At 43.6% G+C, this 22624-nt stretch overlaps 1 protein-coding gene across 1 annotated transcript; it reads left to right on the forward strand.

Annotated features, from left to right (window-relative positions):
- Positions 1–2137: 2137 nt before the first annotated feature.
- Positions 2138–4644, forward strand: RPS26 (ribosomal protein S26). The gene is made up of 4 exons (XM_082635614.1): positions 2138–2354; positions 2618–2795; positions 4071–4201; positions 4539–4644. The coding sequence occupies exons 1-4, from the start codon at positions 2352–2354 to the stop codon at positions 4572–4574; spliced, it is 348 nt and encodes a 115-aa protein (XP_082491740.1). The 5' UTR covers positions 2138–2351; the 3' UTR covers positions 4575–4644.
- Positions 4645–22624: the final 17980 nt, after the last annotated feature.

The raw sequence follows: 22624 nt of genomic DNA on the forward strand, positions 1-22624 counted from the left end.
GAGAGAAAACCCAACCTGTCTATCTGTCCAAAGCAGAGATTCATCAAACATTTGTTGAGTACCTACTATGTGTAAAACACACTGTATTCCCAGGAAGATACAAGATACAATAGCATGAATAAGGATGATAATAGGGTCTACCACTTCTTGAGCATTTCATAAATGCCAAACACTGTGCCAAGTATTCATTTAATTTTAGAGACAACCTATGAAAGAACGGTCACCATTACTAGTGAAGAATAAAAGCCCAAGAGAGAATAAATAACTTGTCTAAGACTTATAAGCCAGTAAGTGACAGAACCTGGATTTGAACCCAAGGATATGGTGTGTTCACCCAAAGTCTGTGTTTATCCCTTAAAGCCCAGAAATCCAGCCAGTGAAACCCCCAGGCTATGAAAATCCAAAGAAAAGCCAACATAGGAACATTGACTTGGTTCTGTCTTAAATATTAACTATTTTCTGTCCCCCTCACTGAACTTTTTCTGTTCTATCTACCTCATTGCCATTCTATACAATATTGTCTGCTTTGTGTTTTCCATGAGACTATATTGAAGTGAAAACTGGAGATGCTTCCATCTTGAGTCTATCATTTTCCATGACCCATTGAAACTAGCAAATTGAAACTCAAAAAAGACCATGAACATAGTTGTTTTGAAGCCAAAACTAAAGTTAGAAAATAAATTTTAACCCCAATAAAGTGGGTTACAAATTAATGGAAACCATAGTGGGTTGTGGGAGGGAGAGTGAATCTGGTGTATTCAGACTCTAGAATGACTCATGAATGAAGGGTCGGTCTCCATCTGTGCCATCTTGGGTCTGAATGCTGGGAGGTCACCTTGACACCCAAATTTCTTCAATTTTGGAGGCAAGTGGGTGGTTGGCTACCCATGAATAGCCACTCCTGCTCAAGGCTAAAGACTCTCTGAAGGCTCTCCAGATGTAAATGGAACTCGGACAGAACAAAGTATGTTTCAGTAGGGGGCCAGATTCATCAATGAGTGGTGAAATCACCTTGGTGGGGATTGATCAACACTTATTAAAAGAAAATAGAACATAACAGTGCACCTTATGTCATAAGGGCATTGTTCCATGAAGTTTATGTTTCAGTTTTGTGTGTATGTACTGAGTACCAACGTAAAATATACTTCTTTTTTTTTTTTTTTTTTTTTTTTTGCGGTACGCGGGCCTCTCAGTGTTGTGGCCTCTCCCGTTGTGGAGCACAGGCTCCGGACGCACAGGCTCAGAGGCCATGGCTCACGGGCCTAGCCACTCCGCGGCATGTGGGATCTTCCCAGACCGGGGCACGAACCCGTGTCCCCTGCATTGGCAGGCAGACTCTCAACCACTGCGCCACCAGGGAAGCCCGTAAAATATATTTCTACTAGGAGTCTGAGTCAAATCTCTTAAGTCACTAGTCCAGGCTATATATACCTCCATCCATTTGTTAGGTAAGAGACAGCATAGTATAGTGGAGCCAGAACACCTCATACTAGCACGACGTGACTTCAGACAACCTCAATTTTAACCTCTCTACACCTCAGTTTTTCAATCTGTAAAGTAAGGACAATAATAGAACCTACCTTATAGGCTTGTTGAGGGTTAAATGAGTTAATATTTATACAATGCTTACTACAGCGCCTAGCGTTCAGCTAGCGGGATCCAGGAATAAAAAAGCGAACGAGGAACAACCCTAGCACCAACGCACTTGTCCATGTCTCCTCATTGTGGGGTTTTCTCCATATTGAGAGGAGGAATTAACAGAATGCTTTATTCTACCCCCATCCCACCCCCGCCTTCTTCCATTTCTCAATCTAGCACCAAGTAACAGGACTGTCAGAGAAACGAGCCGAGAGCGTCCTCCGGTGGCATAGTGTTGCCTCCAGCCTCAGTGCTTGGGGCCCGGGGCCTGCCAACCTCGCACTACAACTCCCACCATGCATCTCTTGCCCTCCGACCTCTAACTGGGAAGGCGACTTGCGGCCCTGCGCTGGGGAACTTCCTCGCCCAGCATCGCAAAAAAGGATAACTATAGCCACCCAGAATTACTTCCGGGGTAGGGCGGCGCAAGGGTCGCTGGGAAACAGATAACTCTAATTTTCTTCCGCCAGTTGGTTAAATAGTCCCACCGTCACCATGTGCCACGGAAAAAGAAACTCGAGAAACACCTTCCTGCCCTAAATTTCAGCGGAAACACTGAATAATAAAGAAAATTTGAGTAAAGTGGATTTCCGTTCTTGGCGTGCTTCCAGCAGACGTCTAGGAGGAATCTCCCGGCGTGAGCGTAGGGATCTCGCGCTATATAGGAGAGTCGGCCCGAGAGCTGGATCCTTTTTCGCTTCCTCGCTTCCAAGATGGTGAGTTCTATTTCGTGGTGAATGTGCGGGGCCGGGTGGAGGCTTGAGGGGAGTAGATTTTGGCATTGTCGGGGTTTGAAAACCTGGGCCACGGTGGAGGAGTGGAAAGAGCGTATGTTTGTTCCAGGCTTGGAGGGATTTGTGGAGGGACTGGATATCTGAGTGGCACTTTTCTGGGGGTTGCCGGCGCGGAATGTGGCTGGAAGGGGGATAGGCTGGGTAAGTTGCGCCTTCTTCCTAATGGGGTTTTCATTTTCACGCAGACCAAGAAAAGAAGGAACAATGGTCGTGCCAAAAAGGGCCGCGGCCACGTGCAGCCTATTCGCTGTACCAACTGTGCCCGTTGCGTGCCCAAGGATAAGGCCATTAAGAAGTTCGTCATTCGGAACATCGTAGAGGCCGCAGCCGTCAGGGACATTTCCGAAGCGAGTGTTTTCGATGGTGAGTGAGCTCCTGGCGCGCAAACTGTGCAAGTATCCTAATACCTAAAACCACTTCCTGCCGCCTCCCCCCCCCATCCGCAGGCTTTGTTCATTGGAGCGTCTCCAACAGTTTTCTTGCACCTTTAGGATTGTTGTCGGTAGAAGAGAATGATATTTTTGCTATGTTGTTTGCCGTTTTGAGCCTTCTCTGGACAGAGGGGCACTTTTTGTGGTACTGCACAGTCTTTGAGCCTTATTTTGTGACTGCCTGTGTAGGGGATGAGATTCCAAAAGTACTTTTATAGTGCTTATACTGTATCAAAACTTCGGGAGCACTAGCTGAAAACGTAAATGTAACAACTCTTGAATTGTTGGCAAACATTTGAGTAGTTGTAGTAAGGAGTCTTTTGAAGACTTTTAAGAGTCAAAGCAGTCCAGTTTGGTCGATAAGGGTGATCTTTGGAGCAATATGATGTCGTTTTGATCGTTTCTTTTTCTTAAGACGAATTGACTTTTTTAGGCAACAGGAGGAGGCATTAGGGTTGATGCCGTTGGTGAAGGAACTGGATTTTTGGTGACATCTGTGTTGTGGATTTAGTCCCTGTGGTGACAGGGACGCTCAGTAAGGGAATATTCATTTGTGGAACTGTGTTATATATGTATTTAGATACCAGAAACTGAACACTTGGCTTTGGGGGTGAAATCTTGTAGATATGCCTGACAGACATTTAAGGAGTTTACTTTTTAAAAAAATTTTTTTGGCTGCGTTGGGTCTTTGTTGCTGTGCGCCGCCTTCTCTAGTTGCGGCGAGCCGGCCTCTCATAGCGGTGGCTCCTCTTGTTGCGGAGCGCAGGCTCAGCAGTTGTGGCGCACGGGCCTAGTTGCTCCGCGGCATGCAGGATCTTCTGGACCAGGGCTCGAACCCGTGTCCCCTGCATTGGCAGGCGGATTCTTAACCACTGCGCCACCAAGGAAGCCCATAAGTAAGTTTACTTTTTTTTTTTTTTTTTTTTTTGCTGTACGCGGGCCTCTCACTGTTGTGGCCTCTCCCCGTTGCGGAGCACAGGCTCCGGACGTGCAGGCCCAACGGCCATGGCTCACGGGCCCAGCCGCTCCGCGGCATGTGGGATCTTCCCGGACCGGGGCACGAACCCGTGTCCCCTGCATCGGCAGGCGGACTCTCAACCACTGCGCCACCAGGGAAGCCCAGTTTACTTTTGACTGATAGAATGAACAAGAACAGTGCAATGTGGTACCATACCTAATATCACACCTCTGCTTTTCTGTTTCTTAGCCTATGTGCTTCCCAAGCTGTATGTGAAACTGCATTACTGCGTGAGTTGTGCCATTCACAGCAAGGTAGTCAGGAATCGTTCTCGGGAAGCCCGGAAGGACCGAACACCTCCACCCCGATTTAGACCTGCTGTGAGTATCTTAAAGAGGAGATGTGGAAGCCAGAGGGGTAATGGACAAAAGATAAGGAAGGACCCAAGGAATATCAAATTAAGATCTCTGCCTTTGGGTGGGATCAACTAAGTCTGTAAAGACCCACACCTAAACATTTGTTTAGAGACACTTTTAAAGAATAGTTGTAAGAATTTGTTACAGGTTGAGTAATGTAATCTTGCTCCACATTTATTCATACTTTTATGGCCCAAATACATTGTTAGTGATGGGAGGGTAGTGGTCAAGTTCTTTGAGGGGGGGGGGGACTCTTCCGTGCGTGGTTTTTTTAAAATTCTTTCATTTCTTTATCTTCCAGGGTGCTGCCCCACGACCTCCACCAAAGCCCATGTAAGGAGCTAAGTCCTTAAAGACTAAAGAAATACTGTTCCCTGGAAAGACAATAAAGTGGAAATTATACTTTATATGGCATGTTGAGTATGTATTGTCAGGTGGAATGGGGGAAGGTGTATATCATAGAACTGTAATAACTTTTACCAAGTATTCAGTTGTGGAGTGCCACATGGTATTTTCATGGGGTGAGAAAGCCTATCCAGGTGAGTTAAACCTTTTGTATTTCTGCCTTTGGCCTCCCCAATTTGCATAGCTGTGGGGTGGGGGAGAGGAGTTAAGGCATCTGTGAATGTTAGATTAATTCAGCCTGGCAAGTGGCTTAAGCTGGGGTCTTTAAAACAGGGAGGAACTAGCAGGGTAAGGAGTGTTATTGAATGAGGAGCACATCAGGAAGTGATTTAGACTGAGGTGTGCATACCCCTGGTGGAGGACAGAAGACTTTATTTACTAGGAAGCGCGTGACTTGGATAGCTTAAGGGGTCTGTATTCAGACTTAGGTAGCTTAAAGCGTCTGTATTCAGATCCTTAACTTCGTAAAATTCACCTGTCTACTGTGGTCTGCTGGTAAGCCAGTTCTCACCCAGCCTGCATCTTTCTATGGTACATTGCTCTATGGGGTGAAAATGTACAGGACACGAGGCGTTGCTAGAAATTTGTGGAAGTCCCAAGAGAGGAAGTTTCCACGCAAAGTATGGGAAAAGGCTGTACCTAATTTTATCTGTGTGACAATGGTTCATTTGTTCCAGAATTCAGAAATTAGAAGGTTGCCAGCTAGGGATATACAGTTGAACCTTGAACAACATGGGTTTAACTGTGGGGGGTTTTTGGTTTGGTTTTGTTTTCAATAAACACATACTACACAGTCCACAGTTGGTTGACTCCTCAGATGGTGAAAGCACAGGCAAATAAGAAGGGGTAACTCTAAAGTTATATAAGGATTTTTGACTGGGTGGTACCCCTAACCTGTGTATTGTTCAGGGGTCAAATATATGTTTACTTGAAAAATTCATTTGGGAATGGATTGCTAAGGACTTTGCTGGTTAGGTTATGTGATTTTTTTTCCCCCCTGAATTAAGCTAAACTAGTAGCTTGGAAGTTTTGATTAAAATACACATTGTTGGGCCTCCCTGGTGGCGCAGTGGTTGAGAGTCCGCCTGCCGATGCAGGGGATACGGGTTCGTGCCCCGGTCTGGGAGGATCCCATATGCCGCGGAGCGGCTGGGCCCGTGAGCCGTGGCCGCTGGGCCTGCGCATCCGGGGCCTGTGCTCCGCAACGGGAGAGGCCACAACAGTGAGAGGCCTGCATACCGCAAAAAGAAAAAAAAAAAAAATACACATTGTTTGGGAATTCCCTGGCAGTCCAGTGGTTAGGACTTGATGCCCTCACTGAGGGCCTGGGTTCAATCCCTGGTCCAGGAACTAAAATCCCACATGCTGCACTGTGCAGCCAATAAAAAATAAAAAAATAAACGTTGTGGGAAACAGTTTGTTAAAACACTGAAGGTAGGCAAGAGTCTCCATCCTTTGGGGAGACCCACAATATCTGTGCTTCTTCATTGCTCTACACTGTAATGACCCTGCTACACCAGGGATAAAACATTGGATAGAAAAAAATAGGGTTCAAGGTGAAAATGAATGCTGAACCTGGTGGTCCTAAATCCCAGCTTGCTCAATAAAACCAGATTCAAGTAGTAAATTAGGATCATTTGAGTGCTGAGGTTTCTCTTGCGATGTTTAAAGGCACAGCTTATCCTTTTCTCAGGGTAGGTCTTAATTGGCTCTCCCATGAGTTTAAAAATTGATTTAAATTAAGAGCATAAGAGTTAAGAATTGGTTTAGCTGTTTATCTATTGGTACTTCAGGATAATCCCAAACTAACTGATTTTGGAGTGCTAGAAATAACTTTCACAAAAGGGCTTTCCATGTGCTTCAGGTTCTAAAATAGCCCCATCCCACCTCCCGATCCACCAGTTACAAAGAACTCAAATGGTGTCTGATGGGCAACCAGGATATCCAATTTCTACGTATGGGAAAGTTACCTCCTATGTAGACATCCATCATCTATCCCAGAAAAGAAAGTCACTTAAGTTGTCAGAAGTAGCCCACAGGTCAGTTTGAGTTTCTCAAGGTATTTGGACTGCAAGATTAGGAGCCTTCTCTGCTTAAGCTATTGTGGACTGATGTTCTAGTAGTTGGTCACAGAAGAGGTGATATAAACCTTTGAGCCCCTGCCTCCACCCCCCACCCTTCACCTCCAACTTGTTTTAGTGGACTGTTAGGAGGGGGAAAGTTAATTGCAGTCTCAGCACCTCCCTAACATTTCAGATGTGTTCTACAGTCTCGATGTGTAAAGTCAGGTAGACACCTCTGGGCTCTTCCAGCCATTGGCCCAATGTGCACCTGTGAGGTATTGGATTTCAGGTCAATTCCCTGTGGTCAAGATTCATTGATAGCCAAAGCAATCTTGAGAAAGAAAAATGGAGCTGGAGGAATCAGGCTTCCTGACTTCAGACTATACTACAAAGCTACAGATCAATGGAACAGGATAGAAAGCCCAGAGAGAAACCCATGCACATACGGTCACTTTATCTTTGACAAAGGAGGCAAGCATATGCAGTGGAGAAAAGACAGCCTCTTCAATAAGTGGAGCTGGGAAAACTGGATAGCTACATGTAAAAGAATGAAATTAGAACACTTCCTAATGCCATACACAGAAATAAACTCAAAATGGATTAAAGACCTAAATGTAAGGCTAGACACTGTAAACCTCTTAGGGGAAAACATAGGCAGAACACTTTGACATAAATCACAGCAAGATCTTTTTCGACCCACCTCCGAGAGTAATGGAAATAAAATCAAAAAACAAATGGGACCTAATGAAACTTAAAAGCTTTTGCACAGCAAAGGAAACCATAAACGACGAAAAGACAACCCTCGGAATGGGAGAAAATATTTGCAAAAGAAGCAACTGACAAAGGATTAATCTCCAAAATATACAAGTAGCTCATGCAGCTCAATATCAAACAACCCAATCCAAAAATGGTTGGAAGACCTAAGTAGACATTTCTCCAAAGAAGACATACAGATTGCCAACAAACACATGAAAAGATGCTGAACATCACTAATCATTAGAGAAATGCAAATCAAAACTACAATGAGGTGTATCACCTCACACTGGTCAGAATAGCCATCATCAAAAAATGTACAAACAGTATATGCTGGAGACGGTGTGGAGAAAAGGGAACCCTCTTGCACTGTTGGTGGGAATGTAAATTGATAGAGCCACTATGGAGAACAGTATGGAGGTTCCTTGAAAAACTAAAAGTGGAACTACCATATGACCCAGCAATCCCACTACTGGGCATATACCTTTAGAAAACCATAATTCAAAAAGAGTCATGTACCACAATGTTCACTGCAGCACTATTTACAATAGCCAGGACATGGAAGCAACCTAAGTGTCCCATTGACAGATGAATGGATAAAGAAGATGTGGCACATAATATACAATGGAATATTACTCTGCCATAAAAGGAAACGAAATTGAGTTATTTGTAGTGAGGTGGATGGACCTAGAGTCTGTCATACAGAGTGAAGTAAGTCAGAAGGAGAAAAACAAATACCGTATGCTAACACACGTATATGGAATCTAAAAAAACAGTACTGATGAACCTAGTGGCAGGGCAGGAATAAAGACAGAGAACGGACTCAACGCAGTGGGGGAAGGGGAAGCTGGGATGAAGTAAGAGATGGCTAGTGGGAAGCTGCTGCACAGCACAGGGAGATCAGCTGGATGCTTTGTGAAGACCTAGAGGGGTCTCTAAGACCCCTCTAGGTCATAGACAGGATGGGAGAGAGGCTCAAGAGGGAGGGGATATGGGGATATATGTATACTTACACTTGATTCACTTTGTTGTACAACAGAAACTAACAACATAGTAAAGCAATTATACTCCACTAAAGATACATTTAAAAAAATCATTGAGGTCCTGAACCACCCTTTCCTTCAACCTCAATTCCTGGATTTTCACTTTTCTTTGCCTACCTCTCCATAGCTTAACATGGATGAGGAAAAAATTATTCACTGCCTATCACACTATTTAGGTTAATATGTTTTTTAGTTTATACATTTAGCTTATTCTTTCAGTAACTGTTAGGTGTAGAGGGGTGTGCATTTCATATACACTAACAAGCTAATAGGCCTGTCAACAGAGACTGAGCAATAGATGAAAGCATGGGCTAAAATCTACTTTCATTTATTTGTTCAGTAAATACTAATTGCGCATATGCTTGGCACTTTGCTTCTCAGTCCAGGTTGCCTATTAAAACAGGTGTCCGGGGACTTCCCTGGTGGTCCAGTGGTTAAGACTCCATGTTTCCTCTGGGGGAGCATGGGTACTATCCCTGGTCAGGGAATGGCGTGGCCAAAGAAAAATAAAACAGAGGCATCAGTTAAGAACCTAAGAGAGCTGAGTCGCGCCTCTGACACTTTGATCTGTGTGACCTTCGCTGAGTTACCTAACCTCTCTGTCTTCAATTTTCTAATCTTTAGGACAGTCATTCCTATATCATAGTATTTTGATGTAGTTTAAGTAATATAAAACATTTATTGAGTACCTACTATGTGCCAGACATTTCTAAGTGCTAAAGACATAAGCAGTGATCAAGTCCCTGGTCTCATAGAGCTTTTTTTTTTTTTTAATTATTTATTTATTTTTGGCTGCGTTGGGTCTTCGTTGCTGCGTGTGGGCTTTCTCTAGTTGCGGCAAGCAGGGTCTACTCTTCGTTGCAGTGCGCGGGCTTCTCACTGCGGTGGCTTCTCTCATTGAGGAGCACGGGCTCTAGGCGCACAGTCTTCTGTAGATGTGGCACGCGGGCTCAGTAGTTGTGGCTCGTGGGCTCTAGAGCTCAGGCTCAGTAGTTGCGGTACATGGGCTTAGTTGCTCTGCGGCATGTGGGATCTTCCCGGACCAGGGATCAAACCCGTGTCCCCTGCATTGGCAGGCAGATTCTCAACTACTGCGCCACCAGGGAAGCCCTTTTTTTTTTTTTTTTGTAATTAAACAAGCTTTTATTGAGAAATATCTTTGACATTATTTGGGGAATTGTCCTTCTCAAGAGTGTATCTGTCTTTGTCTCTCTCTTTCCCCCTTATAAATCTAAATGTTATTTCATCACTAAATAAAATATATTAATAAAAAATACAGAGAGGAGGGCACAGTGGTTGGGAGTCCGCCTGCCGATGCAGGGGACGCTGGTTCATGCCCCGGTCCGGGAGGATCCCAGATGCCGCAGAGTGGCTGGGCCCGTGAGCCATGGCCGCTGAGCCTGCGCGTCCGGAGCCTGTGCTCCACAGCGGGAGAGACCACAACAGTGAGAGGCCCGCGTACCACAAAAAAAAAAAAAAGAAAAAAAATACAGAGAGGAATTGAACATATTTAATGAGCAGACTTTTAAAAGATGATTCATATTCAATAGATCTCTATGTAGGGAAGCCCTTTTTTTTGCTTATTGATATCCAATTGTTCCAGCACTATTTGTTGAAAAGACTATCCCTTCTTTATTGCATTTCTTTGTACTTTTGTCAAAAATCAATTCACTATATATTTGTAGGACTATTTCTGGACTCTTTTCTCTTCCATTGATCTATTTGTCTGTCTTTATGCCAGTACCACATTATCTTGATCACTGAGGCTTTATAATAAGTACTCCCTCAGGTTGTACTCCTGGCTAATTCCTTCTCATCCTTGGTCCTCAGCCAAAACCACATTACTCTTAGAAGCCCTCTCTGACACTTCCAAACAAGAGTGGCTGCTCCTTTCTGCTCTCCCATTGCACCTATCCCAGCATTGGTCTCCCTTTATGGTTACTGATGGTTTGTCTCCCTTTCCATATAGATCGTAAGCTCTTTGAGGACACCACCTCCAGGGGTCCCAGAAGCACAGTTTGCAAAATATTGCAGGGCTTCCCTGGTGGCGCAGTGGTTGAGAGTCTGCCTGCCGATGCAGGGGACACGGGTTCGTGCCCCGGTCCAGGAAGATCCCACATGCCACGGAGCGGCTGGGCCCGTGAGCCATGGCCGCTGAGCCTGCGCGTCCGGAGCCTGTGCTCCACAACGGGAGAGGCCACAGCAGTGAGAGGCCCGCATACTGCAAAAAAAAAAGAAAAAAAAATATTGCAAACAAAACAAAACGAAACCCCACTCACAAATGCTATAATTGCAGAATAGCTCCAAAAGCAAAGAATGTGACACTGAAGAAACCAAACCGTTGGCTGTTAGGAAGTATCATCATGTAACCACATAATGGGAATAATTCCTCTGCTGATGTTAAGAAGGAGATTGAGAGTGCAAATACATAAGGTGCAAAAATGCTGGTATTGAAAACCGAGCATAGAAAAGTTGAGGACCCTTATTTTAACCATCTAGAATGGCCACTGGGGACAGAGGCTTAGAATTCTGCTGCCCAGATGCTCTGAGGACTTTCCCTTCCAGCCCTTCTGTTCCACTGGCGTGGCATGCAGCCTGGGTGCCACTAGCCCCTAGTGCTTTTACCTCCCAACTCTGGCATAGTTCAAATGTACCTTGCCTTCCGTATGAAGGTCATGATTTTCTGGTTACTCCTGCTCTCCCATTTCTAATCTTTTTTTTTTTTAACATCTTTATTGAGGTATAATTGCTTTACATTGTTATGTTGGTTGCTGCTATATTACAAAGTGAATCAGCTATATGTATGCATATATCCCCATATCCCCTCCCTCTTGCATCTCCCTCCCACCCTCCCTATCCCACCCCTCTAGGTGGTCACAAAGCAACGAGCTGATCTCCCTGTGTTATGTGGCTGCTTCCTACTACCTATTTTACATTTGGTAGTGTATATATTCCTGTCCTGCCCCTAGGTTCTAATATTTAAACACAATAAATTGCGAAGCCCAGATTTGGACCTATCCAATTCCAATTTCTGTCTTCTTTATTCTTCGCTCAGCTGTCTCCTAAAGCGAAGGTGCCAATCTGTGTATTTCTTTTTTAAAGTATTTGTTTGTTTGTTTGTTTGTTTATGTCTGCGTTTGGGTCTTCGTTGCTGCGCATGGGCTTTCTCTATTTGCAGCGAGCGGAGGCTACTCTATGTTGTGGTGCACGTGCTGCTTATTGCGGTGGCTTCTCTTTGTTGCGGAGCACGGGCTTTAGGTACGCAGGCTTCAGTAGTTGTGGCTCGCGGGCTCTAGAGCGCAGACTCAGTAGTTGTGTCGCACAGGCTTAGTTGCTCCGCGGCATGTGGGATCTTCCTGGACCAGGGCTAAAACCCGCGTCTCCTGCATTGGCAGGCAGATTCTTAACCACTGCGCCACCAGGGAAGTCCTGTGTATGTATTTCGAACAGCACCTATCCCTAGCAAAAGAATCAGCATCAGTTACTTCTGTGGGACAGTCCCTCCTAAGTTAACTCAGGAGACCAAGTATAAAACTGAGGGTGGTTTAATCAGAACAGGATTGGGGCTGAAGTAGTAATTTGCCCCTCTCTACTCTAGGGACAATTTTATCTAGGAAAAATCATTTCTGTATAAACACAATACACCCTCTATTACTCTATAAGCAGGACACCTTCCTACTAACCTTTCTAAAATTGTCATTTAAAAAAACAAAAATGAATTTGCAAAAAAAACCCATTTGCTGTGTGTGTACATGGAATAGTTCTAGAGGATTCTCAAGAAACGGTAGCAGTGGTTGCCTCCAGGCTGTGGACACTGGTCCAAGCCAAGCCATCATCGCCTCTCACCTAGATTACAGCAGTGACCTCATAACTGGTCCTCTTGCCCCTACTCTCACCCCTCATAGTTTATTCACTACACAGCAGCAAGACTTGATTATTTAGACAAATAAACCCAATCCTGTCACTCCCCGACTCAAATCCTTCTAATAGCGTCGTTCTACAATTAAAGTAAAATCCCAGCTCCGTGCTGTGAATGTGAGCCTCTGCATGATCTGGCTCCTCGCTTCTTCTCTGACCTCCTCCCCAGGACCCTCTCTGCTCCAGCCACATGGACCTCCTTCTTTCTGTTCCTCAGACACTCCAAGCTCATTCCTCCCTCAGGGCCTGCGCTCTTGCGGGTTGCTCTGCCGGAAATGCTCTTCCTTCAGATCAACCACAACTGGTCCTTCTTGTCATTCAAGGCTTGGTGCAAATGTCACCCGACAGAATCCCCCTCTGAGGATTCTGTCTAAAGAAGCCCCTCCCCAGGCACACCAGTGGTCACTTCCCCAGTGCCTTGCTTGGTTTATGTCATGCCACTTATTACTGCAGTTATTTCTTGAGTTGTCTGTTGACTGTCTACTCTCCCTAGAATGTAAGCTCCTTGAGGGCAGAGGCCTCATCTCGTTTTACCACTGCTTACTCAGTGTTCAGAACAGTGCATGGCACTGAATCAATGAATGATGTCTGAGGTCACACAGGAAGGTTTCAGGTCGTAGACTGTTTTGTTAGTTCCCACGGTTGCTGTAACAAATTACCACAAAGTCAGTGGCTTAAAACAACACAGATTTATTATCTTACAGTTCTAGATGTCAAAAGTATGAAATGGGGGCTTCCCTGGTGGCGCAGTGGTTAAGAATCCGCCTGCCAATGCAGGGGACATGGGTTCGAGCCCTGGTCCAGGAAGATCCCACATGCCGCGGAGCAACTAAGCCTGTGCACCACAACTACTGAGCCTGCGCTCTAGAGCCCAGGAGCCACAACTACTGAAGCCCGTGCTCTGCAACAAGAGAAACCACCACAATGAGAAGCCCGCGCACCGCAACGAAGAGTAGGCCCCACTCACCGCAACTAGAGAAAGCCCGCACACTGCAATGAAGACCCGATGCAGCCAAAAAAATTTTTTTTAATTAAAAAAAAACAATGAACAAAAAACACAATTAGAACAAGGGAGGGACTTCCCTGTTGGTCCAGTGGGTAAGACTCTGTGCTCCCAGTGCCGGGGGCCTGGTTCGATCCCTGGTCAGGGAAATAGATCCCACATGCATGCTGCAACTGAGAGTCCGCATGCTGCAACGAAGATCCCGCGTGCCACAACTAAGACCTGGCACAGCCTAAATAAATAAACAAACAAATAAACAAATATTTTAAAAAGAAAAACAAGGGAATGACCCTGGCATGAACTACGTGGTCCAGAGGACTGACTGCAGTGAGAAGGACTCTGGGAGCTCCCCTCTGCTCAGGACACGGGGCTGTCATTCTAGCTGAAGGCTTTTCTCAAACTGACCCCTTTAAACATAGGCAGTTCATTGTATGTCAATTATGCCCAAATAAAGCTGTTTAAGAAGAATCTCCCTCCATGATGCTCCATAAAGAGACCATCTGGACCAATCCCATCATATCTCCCCTTCCTTCCTTCCTTCCTTCCTTCCTTCCTTCCTTCCTTCCTCCCTCCCTCCCTCCCTCTCTCCTCCCTCCCTCTCTCCCTCCCTCCCTCTCTCCCTTCCCTCCTTCCTTCCTTCCTCCCTCCCTCCCTTCCCTCCTTCCTTCCTTCCTCCCTCCCTCCCACTTTCCCTCCCTCCCTCTCTCCCTTCCTTCCTTCCTTCCTTCCTCCCTCCCTCCCTTCCTTTTCCCCATTCAGTCCAACACTGCTGTATGCCTCCCTGCCCCGCCACAGTCCCAGCCTGTTCCCTCTGCTCTAACTCCCTGCTCTGCTCTGTGCTCTTCTGAATCCCCACTCTGTGATGAGCACCCTCGGAAGACTCCTTCATCTCTTGACCTTAACTGAAACCTACCTGTGTCCGTCCAGAGCACACCTCTTTGCTGGCTGCCTTCTCCAGGTTTCTCTCATACTCCAAATAACTCACGGGCAGGGGGTTGGGGTGGTGTCCCATTTGCTCCTTAATGTCTTACAGACCACCCACTACTACCTTCTGCTGGCAACCCCTCTGCTCTCTACAGACTCACTCAGTCAGTCTCTGACACCTTCTCCCTCCATGATGCTCTTGTTTGCCCCTCAGGTCACGGACTCTTACTCACTGAAAACTTCAGCTCCTGATTCACTGTCTTCTTCTGCAGACCATCCTCTTTCATTATTCTTAGTGCCCTCAACATCCATTTGGATCTCCCATCTAATACTCTGACTTCTCAGTTTCTTGACCACCTTGCCCTCCGTGATCTTTCCTCTATCCCACCAGTCATAACTTAGACCTTGGCATCACCAAAAAACGGTGCCATCTTAGAAACCTCAAACTTAGCTCTCCAATAACCACCTCACCTTCAGGTCACTGGCTCAACCATGCTTACCTCAATAGTTTGTCTCCTTCACATTCACCTCCAATCCATAGATCTTACTATTTCCCGAGCATCCAACAGTCTCACCTATTTCTCCAAAAATCTTGGTTTCTTTAATGGGAAATGGCCATTAGAGGACTTCCCTGGTGGCACAGTGGTTAAGAATCTGCCTGCCAATGCAAGGGGACACAGGTTCGAGCCCTGGTCTGGGAAGATCCCACATGCTGCAGAGGAACTAAGCCCCTGTGCCACAGCTACTGAGCCTGCACTTTAGAGCCCGTGAGCCACAACTACTGAGCCCACGTGCCACAACTAACTGAAGCCCACGTGCCGAGAGCCCGTGCTCCGCAACAAGGGAAGCCACTGCAATGAGAAGCCCTCGCACCGCAACGAAGAGTAGCCCCTGCTCCCTGCAACTAGAGAAAGCCCATGTGCAGCAATGAAGACCCAACGCAGACAAAAATAAATAAATAAATAAAATTTTTAATGGCCATTAGAGAGCACCATGAACTAGGAAAGCTCATTGCTATCGTGTTGGTCACTCTAGGTCTTTTCAGTGGACAAAGCTACGTATGTATAGTGTTCATACTGACTTTTCTAGTTCAAATTTGGAACTATAAAACTACCCCCAAAAATCTATATTTTCTTTCTTCCATCAAAAATTGTGGTTCTTTGGGAGTTCCTTGGTGGTCTAATGGTTAGGATTCGGTACTTTCACAGCCGGGGCCTGGGTTCAGTCCCTCGCTGGGAAACTGAGATCCCTGCAAGTTGTGCAGCACAGCAAAAAAAAAAAAAAAAAAAGTGCTCCTTCTTAGAGATTGCCCCTAAGTTTACATGATGCTGTTTCTTCCTAGGTTCTAAAGCACATGCTTCACACTCTAGCCACAGGCAAACAGGCACTAAACAGGCATTAGGCAGAATTAGCTGGAAGTTGAAAACTTGAGTCTTTGATGTGTCTAGATGAATTTTTTGTTTTGCTAGTGGGTATATGTTTTCATCTGTGGATGACTCGCTTGGAGTGCAGGTTTTGGAGACCTTTTATATAAAGGTGTGAAGAGTTGGGTTGGCTACAAGGCATGGAACAAGGAGTTTCAAGCAAAAGCAGACCTGCTCTTACCCTGAAGATTTCAAAGGCATTAATGACAGCAGCAATCTTGCAGCTTACTAGTTGACAGGCAGCTGGATGGATGCTCATGGGACAGAAGATCAAATGATGAAATGATGATGAAAAATCTGAAAGTGAAATCAAGGAAACACTCCCATTTACCATTGCAACAAAAAGAATAAAATATCTAGGAATAAACCTACCTAAGGAGACAAAAGACCTGTATGCAGAAAATTATAAGACACTGATGAAAGAAATTAAAGATGATACAAATAGATGGAGAGATGTACCATGTTCTTGGATTGGAAGAATCAACATTGTGAAAATGACTCTACTACCCAAAGCAATCTACAGATTCAATGCAATCCCTATCAAACTACCACTGGCATTTTTCACAGAACTAGAACAAAAAATTTCACAATTTGTATGGAAACACAAAAGACCCCGAATAGCCAAAGCAATCTTGAGAACGAAAAATGGAGCTGGAGGAATCAGGCTCCCTGACTTCAGACTATACTACAAAGCTACAGTAATCAAGACAGTATGGTACTGGCACAAAAACAGAAATATACATCTGGGGAACATGATAGAAAGCCCAGAGATAAACCCACACACATACGGTCACCTTATCTTTGATAAAGGAGGCAGGAATGTACAGTGGAGAAAGGACAGTCTCTTCAATAAGTGGTGCTGGGAAAACTGGATAGGGACATGTAAAAGTATGAGATTAGATCACTCCCTAACACCATACACAAAAATAAGCTCAAAATGGATTAAAGACCTAAATGTAAGGCCAGACACTATCAAACTCTTAGAGGAAAACATAGGCAGAACACTCTATGACATAAATCACAGCAAGATCCTTTTTGACCCACATCCTAGAGAAATGGAAATAAAGACAAAAATAAACACATGGGACCTAATGAAACTTAAAAGCTTTTGCACAGCAAAGGAAACCATAAACAAGACCAAAAGACAACCCTCAGAATGGGAGAAAATATTTGCAAATGAAGCAACTGACAAAGGATTAATCTCCAAAATTTATAAGCAGCTCATGTAGCTCAATAACAAAAAAAAACCCAATCCAAAAATGGGCAGAAGACCTAAATAGACATTTCTCCACAGAAGATATACAGACTGCCAACAAACACATGAAAGGATGCTCAACATCTTTACTCATTAGAGAAATGCAAATCAAAACTACAATGAGATATCATCTCACACCAGTCAGAATGGCCATCATCAAAAAATCTAGAAACAATAAATGCTGGAGAGGGTGTGGAAAAAAGGGAAGACTCTTGCACTGCTGGTGGGAATGTGAATTGGTACAGCCACTATGGAGAACGGTATGGAGGTTCCTTAAAAAACTACAAATAGAACTACCATATGACCCAGCAATCCCACTACTGGGCATATACCCTGAGAAAACCATAATTCAAAAAGAGACACGTACCAAAATGTTCATAGCAGCCCTATTTACAATAGCCCGGAGATGGAAACAACCTAAGTGTCCATCATCGGATGAATGGGTAAAGAAGATGTGGCACATATATACAATGGAATATTACTCAGCCATAAAAAGAAACGAAATTGAGCTATTTGTAATGAGGTGGATGGACCTAGAGTCTGTCATACAGAGTGAAGTAAGTCAGAAAGAGAAAGACAAATACTGTATGCTGACACACATATATGGAATTTAAGAAAAAAAATGTCATGAAGAACATAGGGGTAAGACAGGAATAAAGACACAGACCTACTAGAGAATGGACTTGAGGATATGGGGAGGGGGAAGGGTAAGCTGTGACAAAGCGAAAGAGTGGCATGGACATATATACACTACCAAATGTAAGGTAGATAGCTAGTGGGAAGCAGCCGCATAGCACAGGGAGATCAGCTCGGTGCTTTGTGACCGCCTGGAGGGGTGGGATAGGGAGGGTGGGAGGGAGACGCAAAAGGGAGGGGATATGGGAACATATGTATATGTATAACTGATTAAATTTGTTATAAAGCAAAAAAAAAAGAATGAAATAATGCTATTTGCAGCAACATGGATGGACTTGCAAATTAGCATACTAAAAAAAAAACAACTTTCAATTTTAATAAATCTCTATAAACCAAATAATAATAATACTCATGGTTCTTAAGGGCACAGAAATAGAGAATTAGAATATTTCATAATTACTCATTTGCTTTACCCCACATTACACATTAAACAGTCTCAGAATATACCAGTAATACCACCTCCACCAATTATGATTACTGAAAACAGATTAAAAAATTTTTTGTGAATGCCATCCCCATTCTCCTCCCATTTTTTATGGTTATAATATCTACATTGTCAGATCATATGGTCATTACATACTACTATACTCTCTCTTTTAACCTTCATTCAATCTCAGGTCTGCAAATAAATAATATTACAATGCTCACTCACAACCCTTATGTTGATGTCTCTCTAGGAAGTTTGGTTGTCTGAAGTGCATTTGCTAGTGGATTTCTTAGGAAAGACTCATGGGAACAATACTCCCCAAGTTCCTGCATATTGGTAACAATTTGTCTGTGGCCATTATAGTTGAAGGTTAGTTTGCTTTGGCTGACATGTACTTCTCTTGAATATTTAAAATATGTCAACTTCATTTTTTTCTTACATAAAGCACTGCTGTCAAAAAGTCTCATAATTATCTAACTTTTCCCTTATAAATCATACTCTTTTTGTCTGGTCATGGATTTCTTTTTTCCTATAAGTCTAGTAATTTTATTAGAATATGTCTTGGTGTTGGTCATTCTAGGTCAATGTTTTTAAGTATCTTCTATATTCTTTTAATATGTAGTTTTGAAATTTTTAATTTTAGGAAAAGTTTTCTTGAGTAGTATTTGGTGGTTTTTTTCTGTCCCCTTGCTTTGATTTTCTTTTTCAGAGATTTCTATTAACCTGTTAGTGGGGTCCATGAAGACACTCAAAGAAAGTTACCTAAGGATATTTGGAGATGAGGCCTTTGGCAGGTGATTGGGTCATTAGGGTGGAGCCCTTGTGATGAGATTAGTGCCCTTATAAGAAGAGACAGGAGAGACTTTGCTTCCTCTCTCAGCCATGTGAGGATACAGGGAGAAGGTGGCTGTCTATAAGCCAGGAAGTGGGTCCTCCTCAAACACTGGATCTACAAAGCCTTGATCTTAGACTCACCCTCCAGAACGATGAGAAATAAATGGTTGTCATTTAAGCCAAAAAAAAGAAAGAAAGAAAAGATAATATGAGCCAAGGATTTTATATCTTCCTTTTCTGTCTTTAATATTATCATTTTCTCTTAAATCCTCTTACTTCATTTCTTCTTACTTTAAATATTTACCTCTTTTTCATCTTTTTTTAAGGCATTATTTATTGTGTTTATTTGCTCATCGTGTTCCTCATAGTTTAGTCTTTTTTTTTTCTTGGCCTCTCTGTGTGGCTTGCAAGATCTTAGTTCCCCGACCAGGGATTGAACCCAGGCCCTCAGCAGTGAAAGCGCAGAATCCTAACCCCTGGACCGCCAGGGAATTCCTTAGTCTTCATTTCTAAAATGTTTTTTCTTTTACTCTAATTTTTCCTCGAGTTCTACCACTTCAAGCATTTTTGATGTTGTTAATTTCATCCATTTTGTGAGCCTATTTCTCTGGCATGCTTTCTTTGTAGGGATGCTTTTCTGTTTCTGATTCTCTTTTTTCTTATAGAAATTTTGTATAGGATTTAATTTGTTACTTTCTGTTGCTCATTTTTACCTGAATTTTTTTTTTCTGAATTTAATATTTTGAAGGATTTGTTCAGATAGCTTTCCTATCTAGACAGAGCTCCCTCTTCTGCTGCTTTGAGTAGTGTTCAGAAATATAGTGGCTTGCTGTCTGAGATTTCCAGCTTCGTACCACACCCTACTTTTCTCCGGGCCTTCTCTTCCTTTGTCTTTGTTATCCCTGTCCTGCTCAACTTTGGTTCCTCTCTCATCAGTCTTTCTTCAGTATGGGGCCTATCCTGAAAGGAAGCCCTGGATAGTCAGTTTGGAGAGTTCAAAGGGGGTGAAGTTACTCCAAACTCTTCAGTCCTTACTGACATGCACAGGCCGTTGTCTTCACCCGCCACTGGTGGGGGTGCAAAACCTCTCTCAGTTTCAGCTGCCATTGTCAGATTGGCCTGCCAGGCTTTCTGTTTGGAGCTCCTCCTGTTCTCATATTTCTCTGACACCCCGGTTGCTTCCTCTGCTCTCTCCTGCATAGACACCCGTAACAAGCAGGTCCTGTGACTTTCGGTGTTCATTCTCATTGCTTGTATTTTGGGGTTTGTGGGGATACCTTGTCATCTAATTTTCTTATAAGTGTTGCCCATAGGACTTCCCTGGTGGTGCAGTGGTTAAGAATCCGCCTGCCAATGCAGGGGACACGGGTTCGAGCCCTGGTGGGGGAAGATCCCATATGCTGTGGAGCAACTAAGCTCATGTGCCACAACTACTGAGCCTGTGCTCTAGATCCCGGGAGTCACAACTATTGAAGCCCTCACACCTAGAGCCTGTGATCCGCAATGAGAAGCCCACGCACTGCAAGCAAGAGTAGCCTCCGCACGCGGCAACTAGAGAAAGGCCGCACGCAGCAACAAAGACAAAACACAGCCAAAAATAAATAAAAATACAAATAAATACATTTATATATATAAAAAAAAAGAATGTAAGTTCCATGAGAGCTCAGGAACAGCACCAGGCAATATAGTTGGGGCTCAGTAAATATTTGGTGAAAGAAAAATATTCCACAAAAAGCAGCTTATTTCGAGGTTGAGAGAAAAGGGTCAGTTTATGGCAGATACACAAAGCGGGATAGAGAAGTGGTAAGAGATAAGGCTGGAGGATTGGACCACATCAGTGTAGGGCCTTGTAAGCCAATTAAGGAGTTGGCCCTTTATCCTGAAGGCAATGAAAATCCTTTAAAAAATTTTAAGCAAGGGAGTGGTCTGATGAAATTTCTGGGTTTTTTAATACAGATTTTAAAATTTTAATACATTTATTTATTTATTTTTGGCTGCCTTGGGTCTTCGTTGCTATGCACGGGCTTTCTCTAGTTGCGGCAAGCAGGGGTTACTCTTCGTTGCGGTGTGCGGGCTTCTCATTGCAGTGGCTTCTCTCTCGTTGCGGAGCATGGGCTCTAGGTGCGTGAGCTTCAGTAGTTGTGGCACGCGGGCTCAGTAGTAGTGGCACATGGGCTTAGTTGCTCCGCAGCATGTGCGATCTTCCTGGACCAGGGATTGAAACTGTGTCCCCTGAATTGGCAGGCGGATTCTTTTTTTTTTTTTTTTTTTTTTTCTTTTTGCGGTATGCGGGCCTCTCACTGTTGTGGCCTCTCCCGTTGCGGAGCACAGGCTCCGGATGCGCAGGCCCAGCGGCCATGGCTCACGGGCCTAGCCGCTCCGCGGCATATGGGATCCTCCCAGACCGGGGCACGAACCCGTATCCCCTGCATCGGCAGGCGGACTCTCAACCACTGCGCCACCAGGGAGGCCCTGCAGGCGGATTCTTAACCACTGCGCCACCAGGGAAGTCCCAAATTTATGGTTCTTGTTTTTTTTTAACATCACAAACTTCAGTAAGGAGAATGGATTGTGGGAGACAAAACTGGAGACAAGATTAGAATCCATGGGAATAGTCCAGCATTTGAATATAAATGATGAATAAAAAACTGAATTATAGTGATCTGATTTTCAGATAGCTTGCACAGTGGAAAACATAATCAGAATCCAAAAGGCAATAGAATGGCCAGAAGAAGGATGAATCTCAAATAGATGATAATTAGCCAAGATAAATGAAAGCTTATTCATTCAGGCCCCCAGTTCATAACTGATGAACAAGGATAGGCTGGTTTAATAACAGCTTGTGGAAGATAAATATTATGTGATATCACATATTTGGAATCTAAAAACTAATACAAATGAACTTATTTACAAAACAGAAACACTCACCGACATAGAAAACAAACTTATTCCAAAGGGGAAAGTGGGGAGGGATAAATGAGGAGTATGGGATTAACAGATACATAGCGCTATATACAAAATAAACAATAAGGATTTATTTTTTAGCACACGGAACTATATTCAATATCTTATAATAACCTATAATGGAAAAGACTCTGAAAAAGAATATATATATGTATAACTAAAATATTTTGCTGTACACATGAAATTAATACAGTATTATAAATCAACTATAGTCCAATTAAGAAAAAATAATAGCTTGTGTAACAGCAACACTATATGAAGTGACACTATGATGAAACTAACCAAAAATGTGAACTTACTTTTTTTAAAAACAAAAGTATTTTGTTTTTAAAATTCACTTGAGATATAATTCACGTATGATATAATTAACTCATTAAAAGTGTACAATTCAGTGGTTTTTAGTATATTCACAGATATGTGCAACCATCACTACAGTCAATTTTAGAACATTTCCATCACCTCAAAAAGAAACCTCATACCTATTCGCTATCATCCTCCTACCCCCAGTCATCCCTTTCCTAGCCCTAAGCAACCACTAATCTACTTTCTGTCTCTGTAGATTACCGTTTTCAGGACTTTCATAAAAATAGAATTATATAATATGTGGCCTTTTCTGACTGGCTTCTTTCAGTTAGCATAATGTTTTCAAGGTCATTGAAGTTGTAGCATTTATCAATA

This window comes from Mesoplodon mirus, assembly GCF_964341445.2.
Source record: "Mesoplodon mirus genome assembly, chromosome: 11".
Classification (NCBI taxonomy): domain Eukaryota; kingdom Metazoa; phylum Chordata; class Mammalia; order Artiodactyla; family Ziphiidae; genus Mesoplodon; species Mesoplodon mirus.

Excerpts from the sequence above, each read along its gene's own strand:
- RPS26 (XM_082635614.1), top strand. Across the intron at positions 2,796-4,070 it reads CGAAGCGAGTGTTTTCGATG|CCTATGTGCTTCCCAAGCTG; the intron begins GTGAGTGAGCTC and ends TCTGTTTCTTAG. Across the intron at positions 4,202-4,538 it reads CACCCCGATTTAGACCTGCT|GGTGCTGCCCCACGACCTCC; the intron begins GTGAGTATCTTA and ends TTTATCTTCCAG.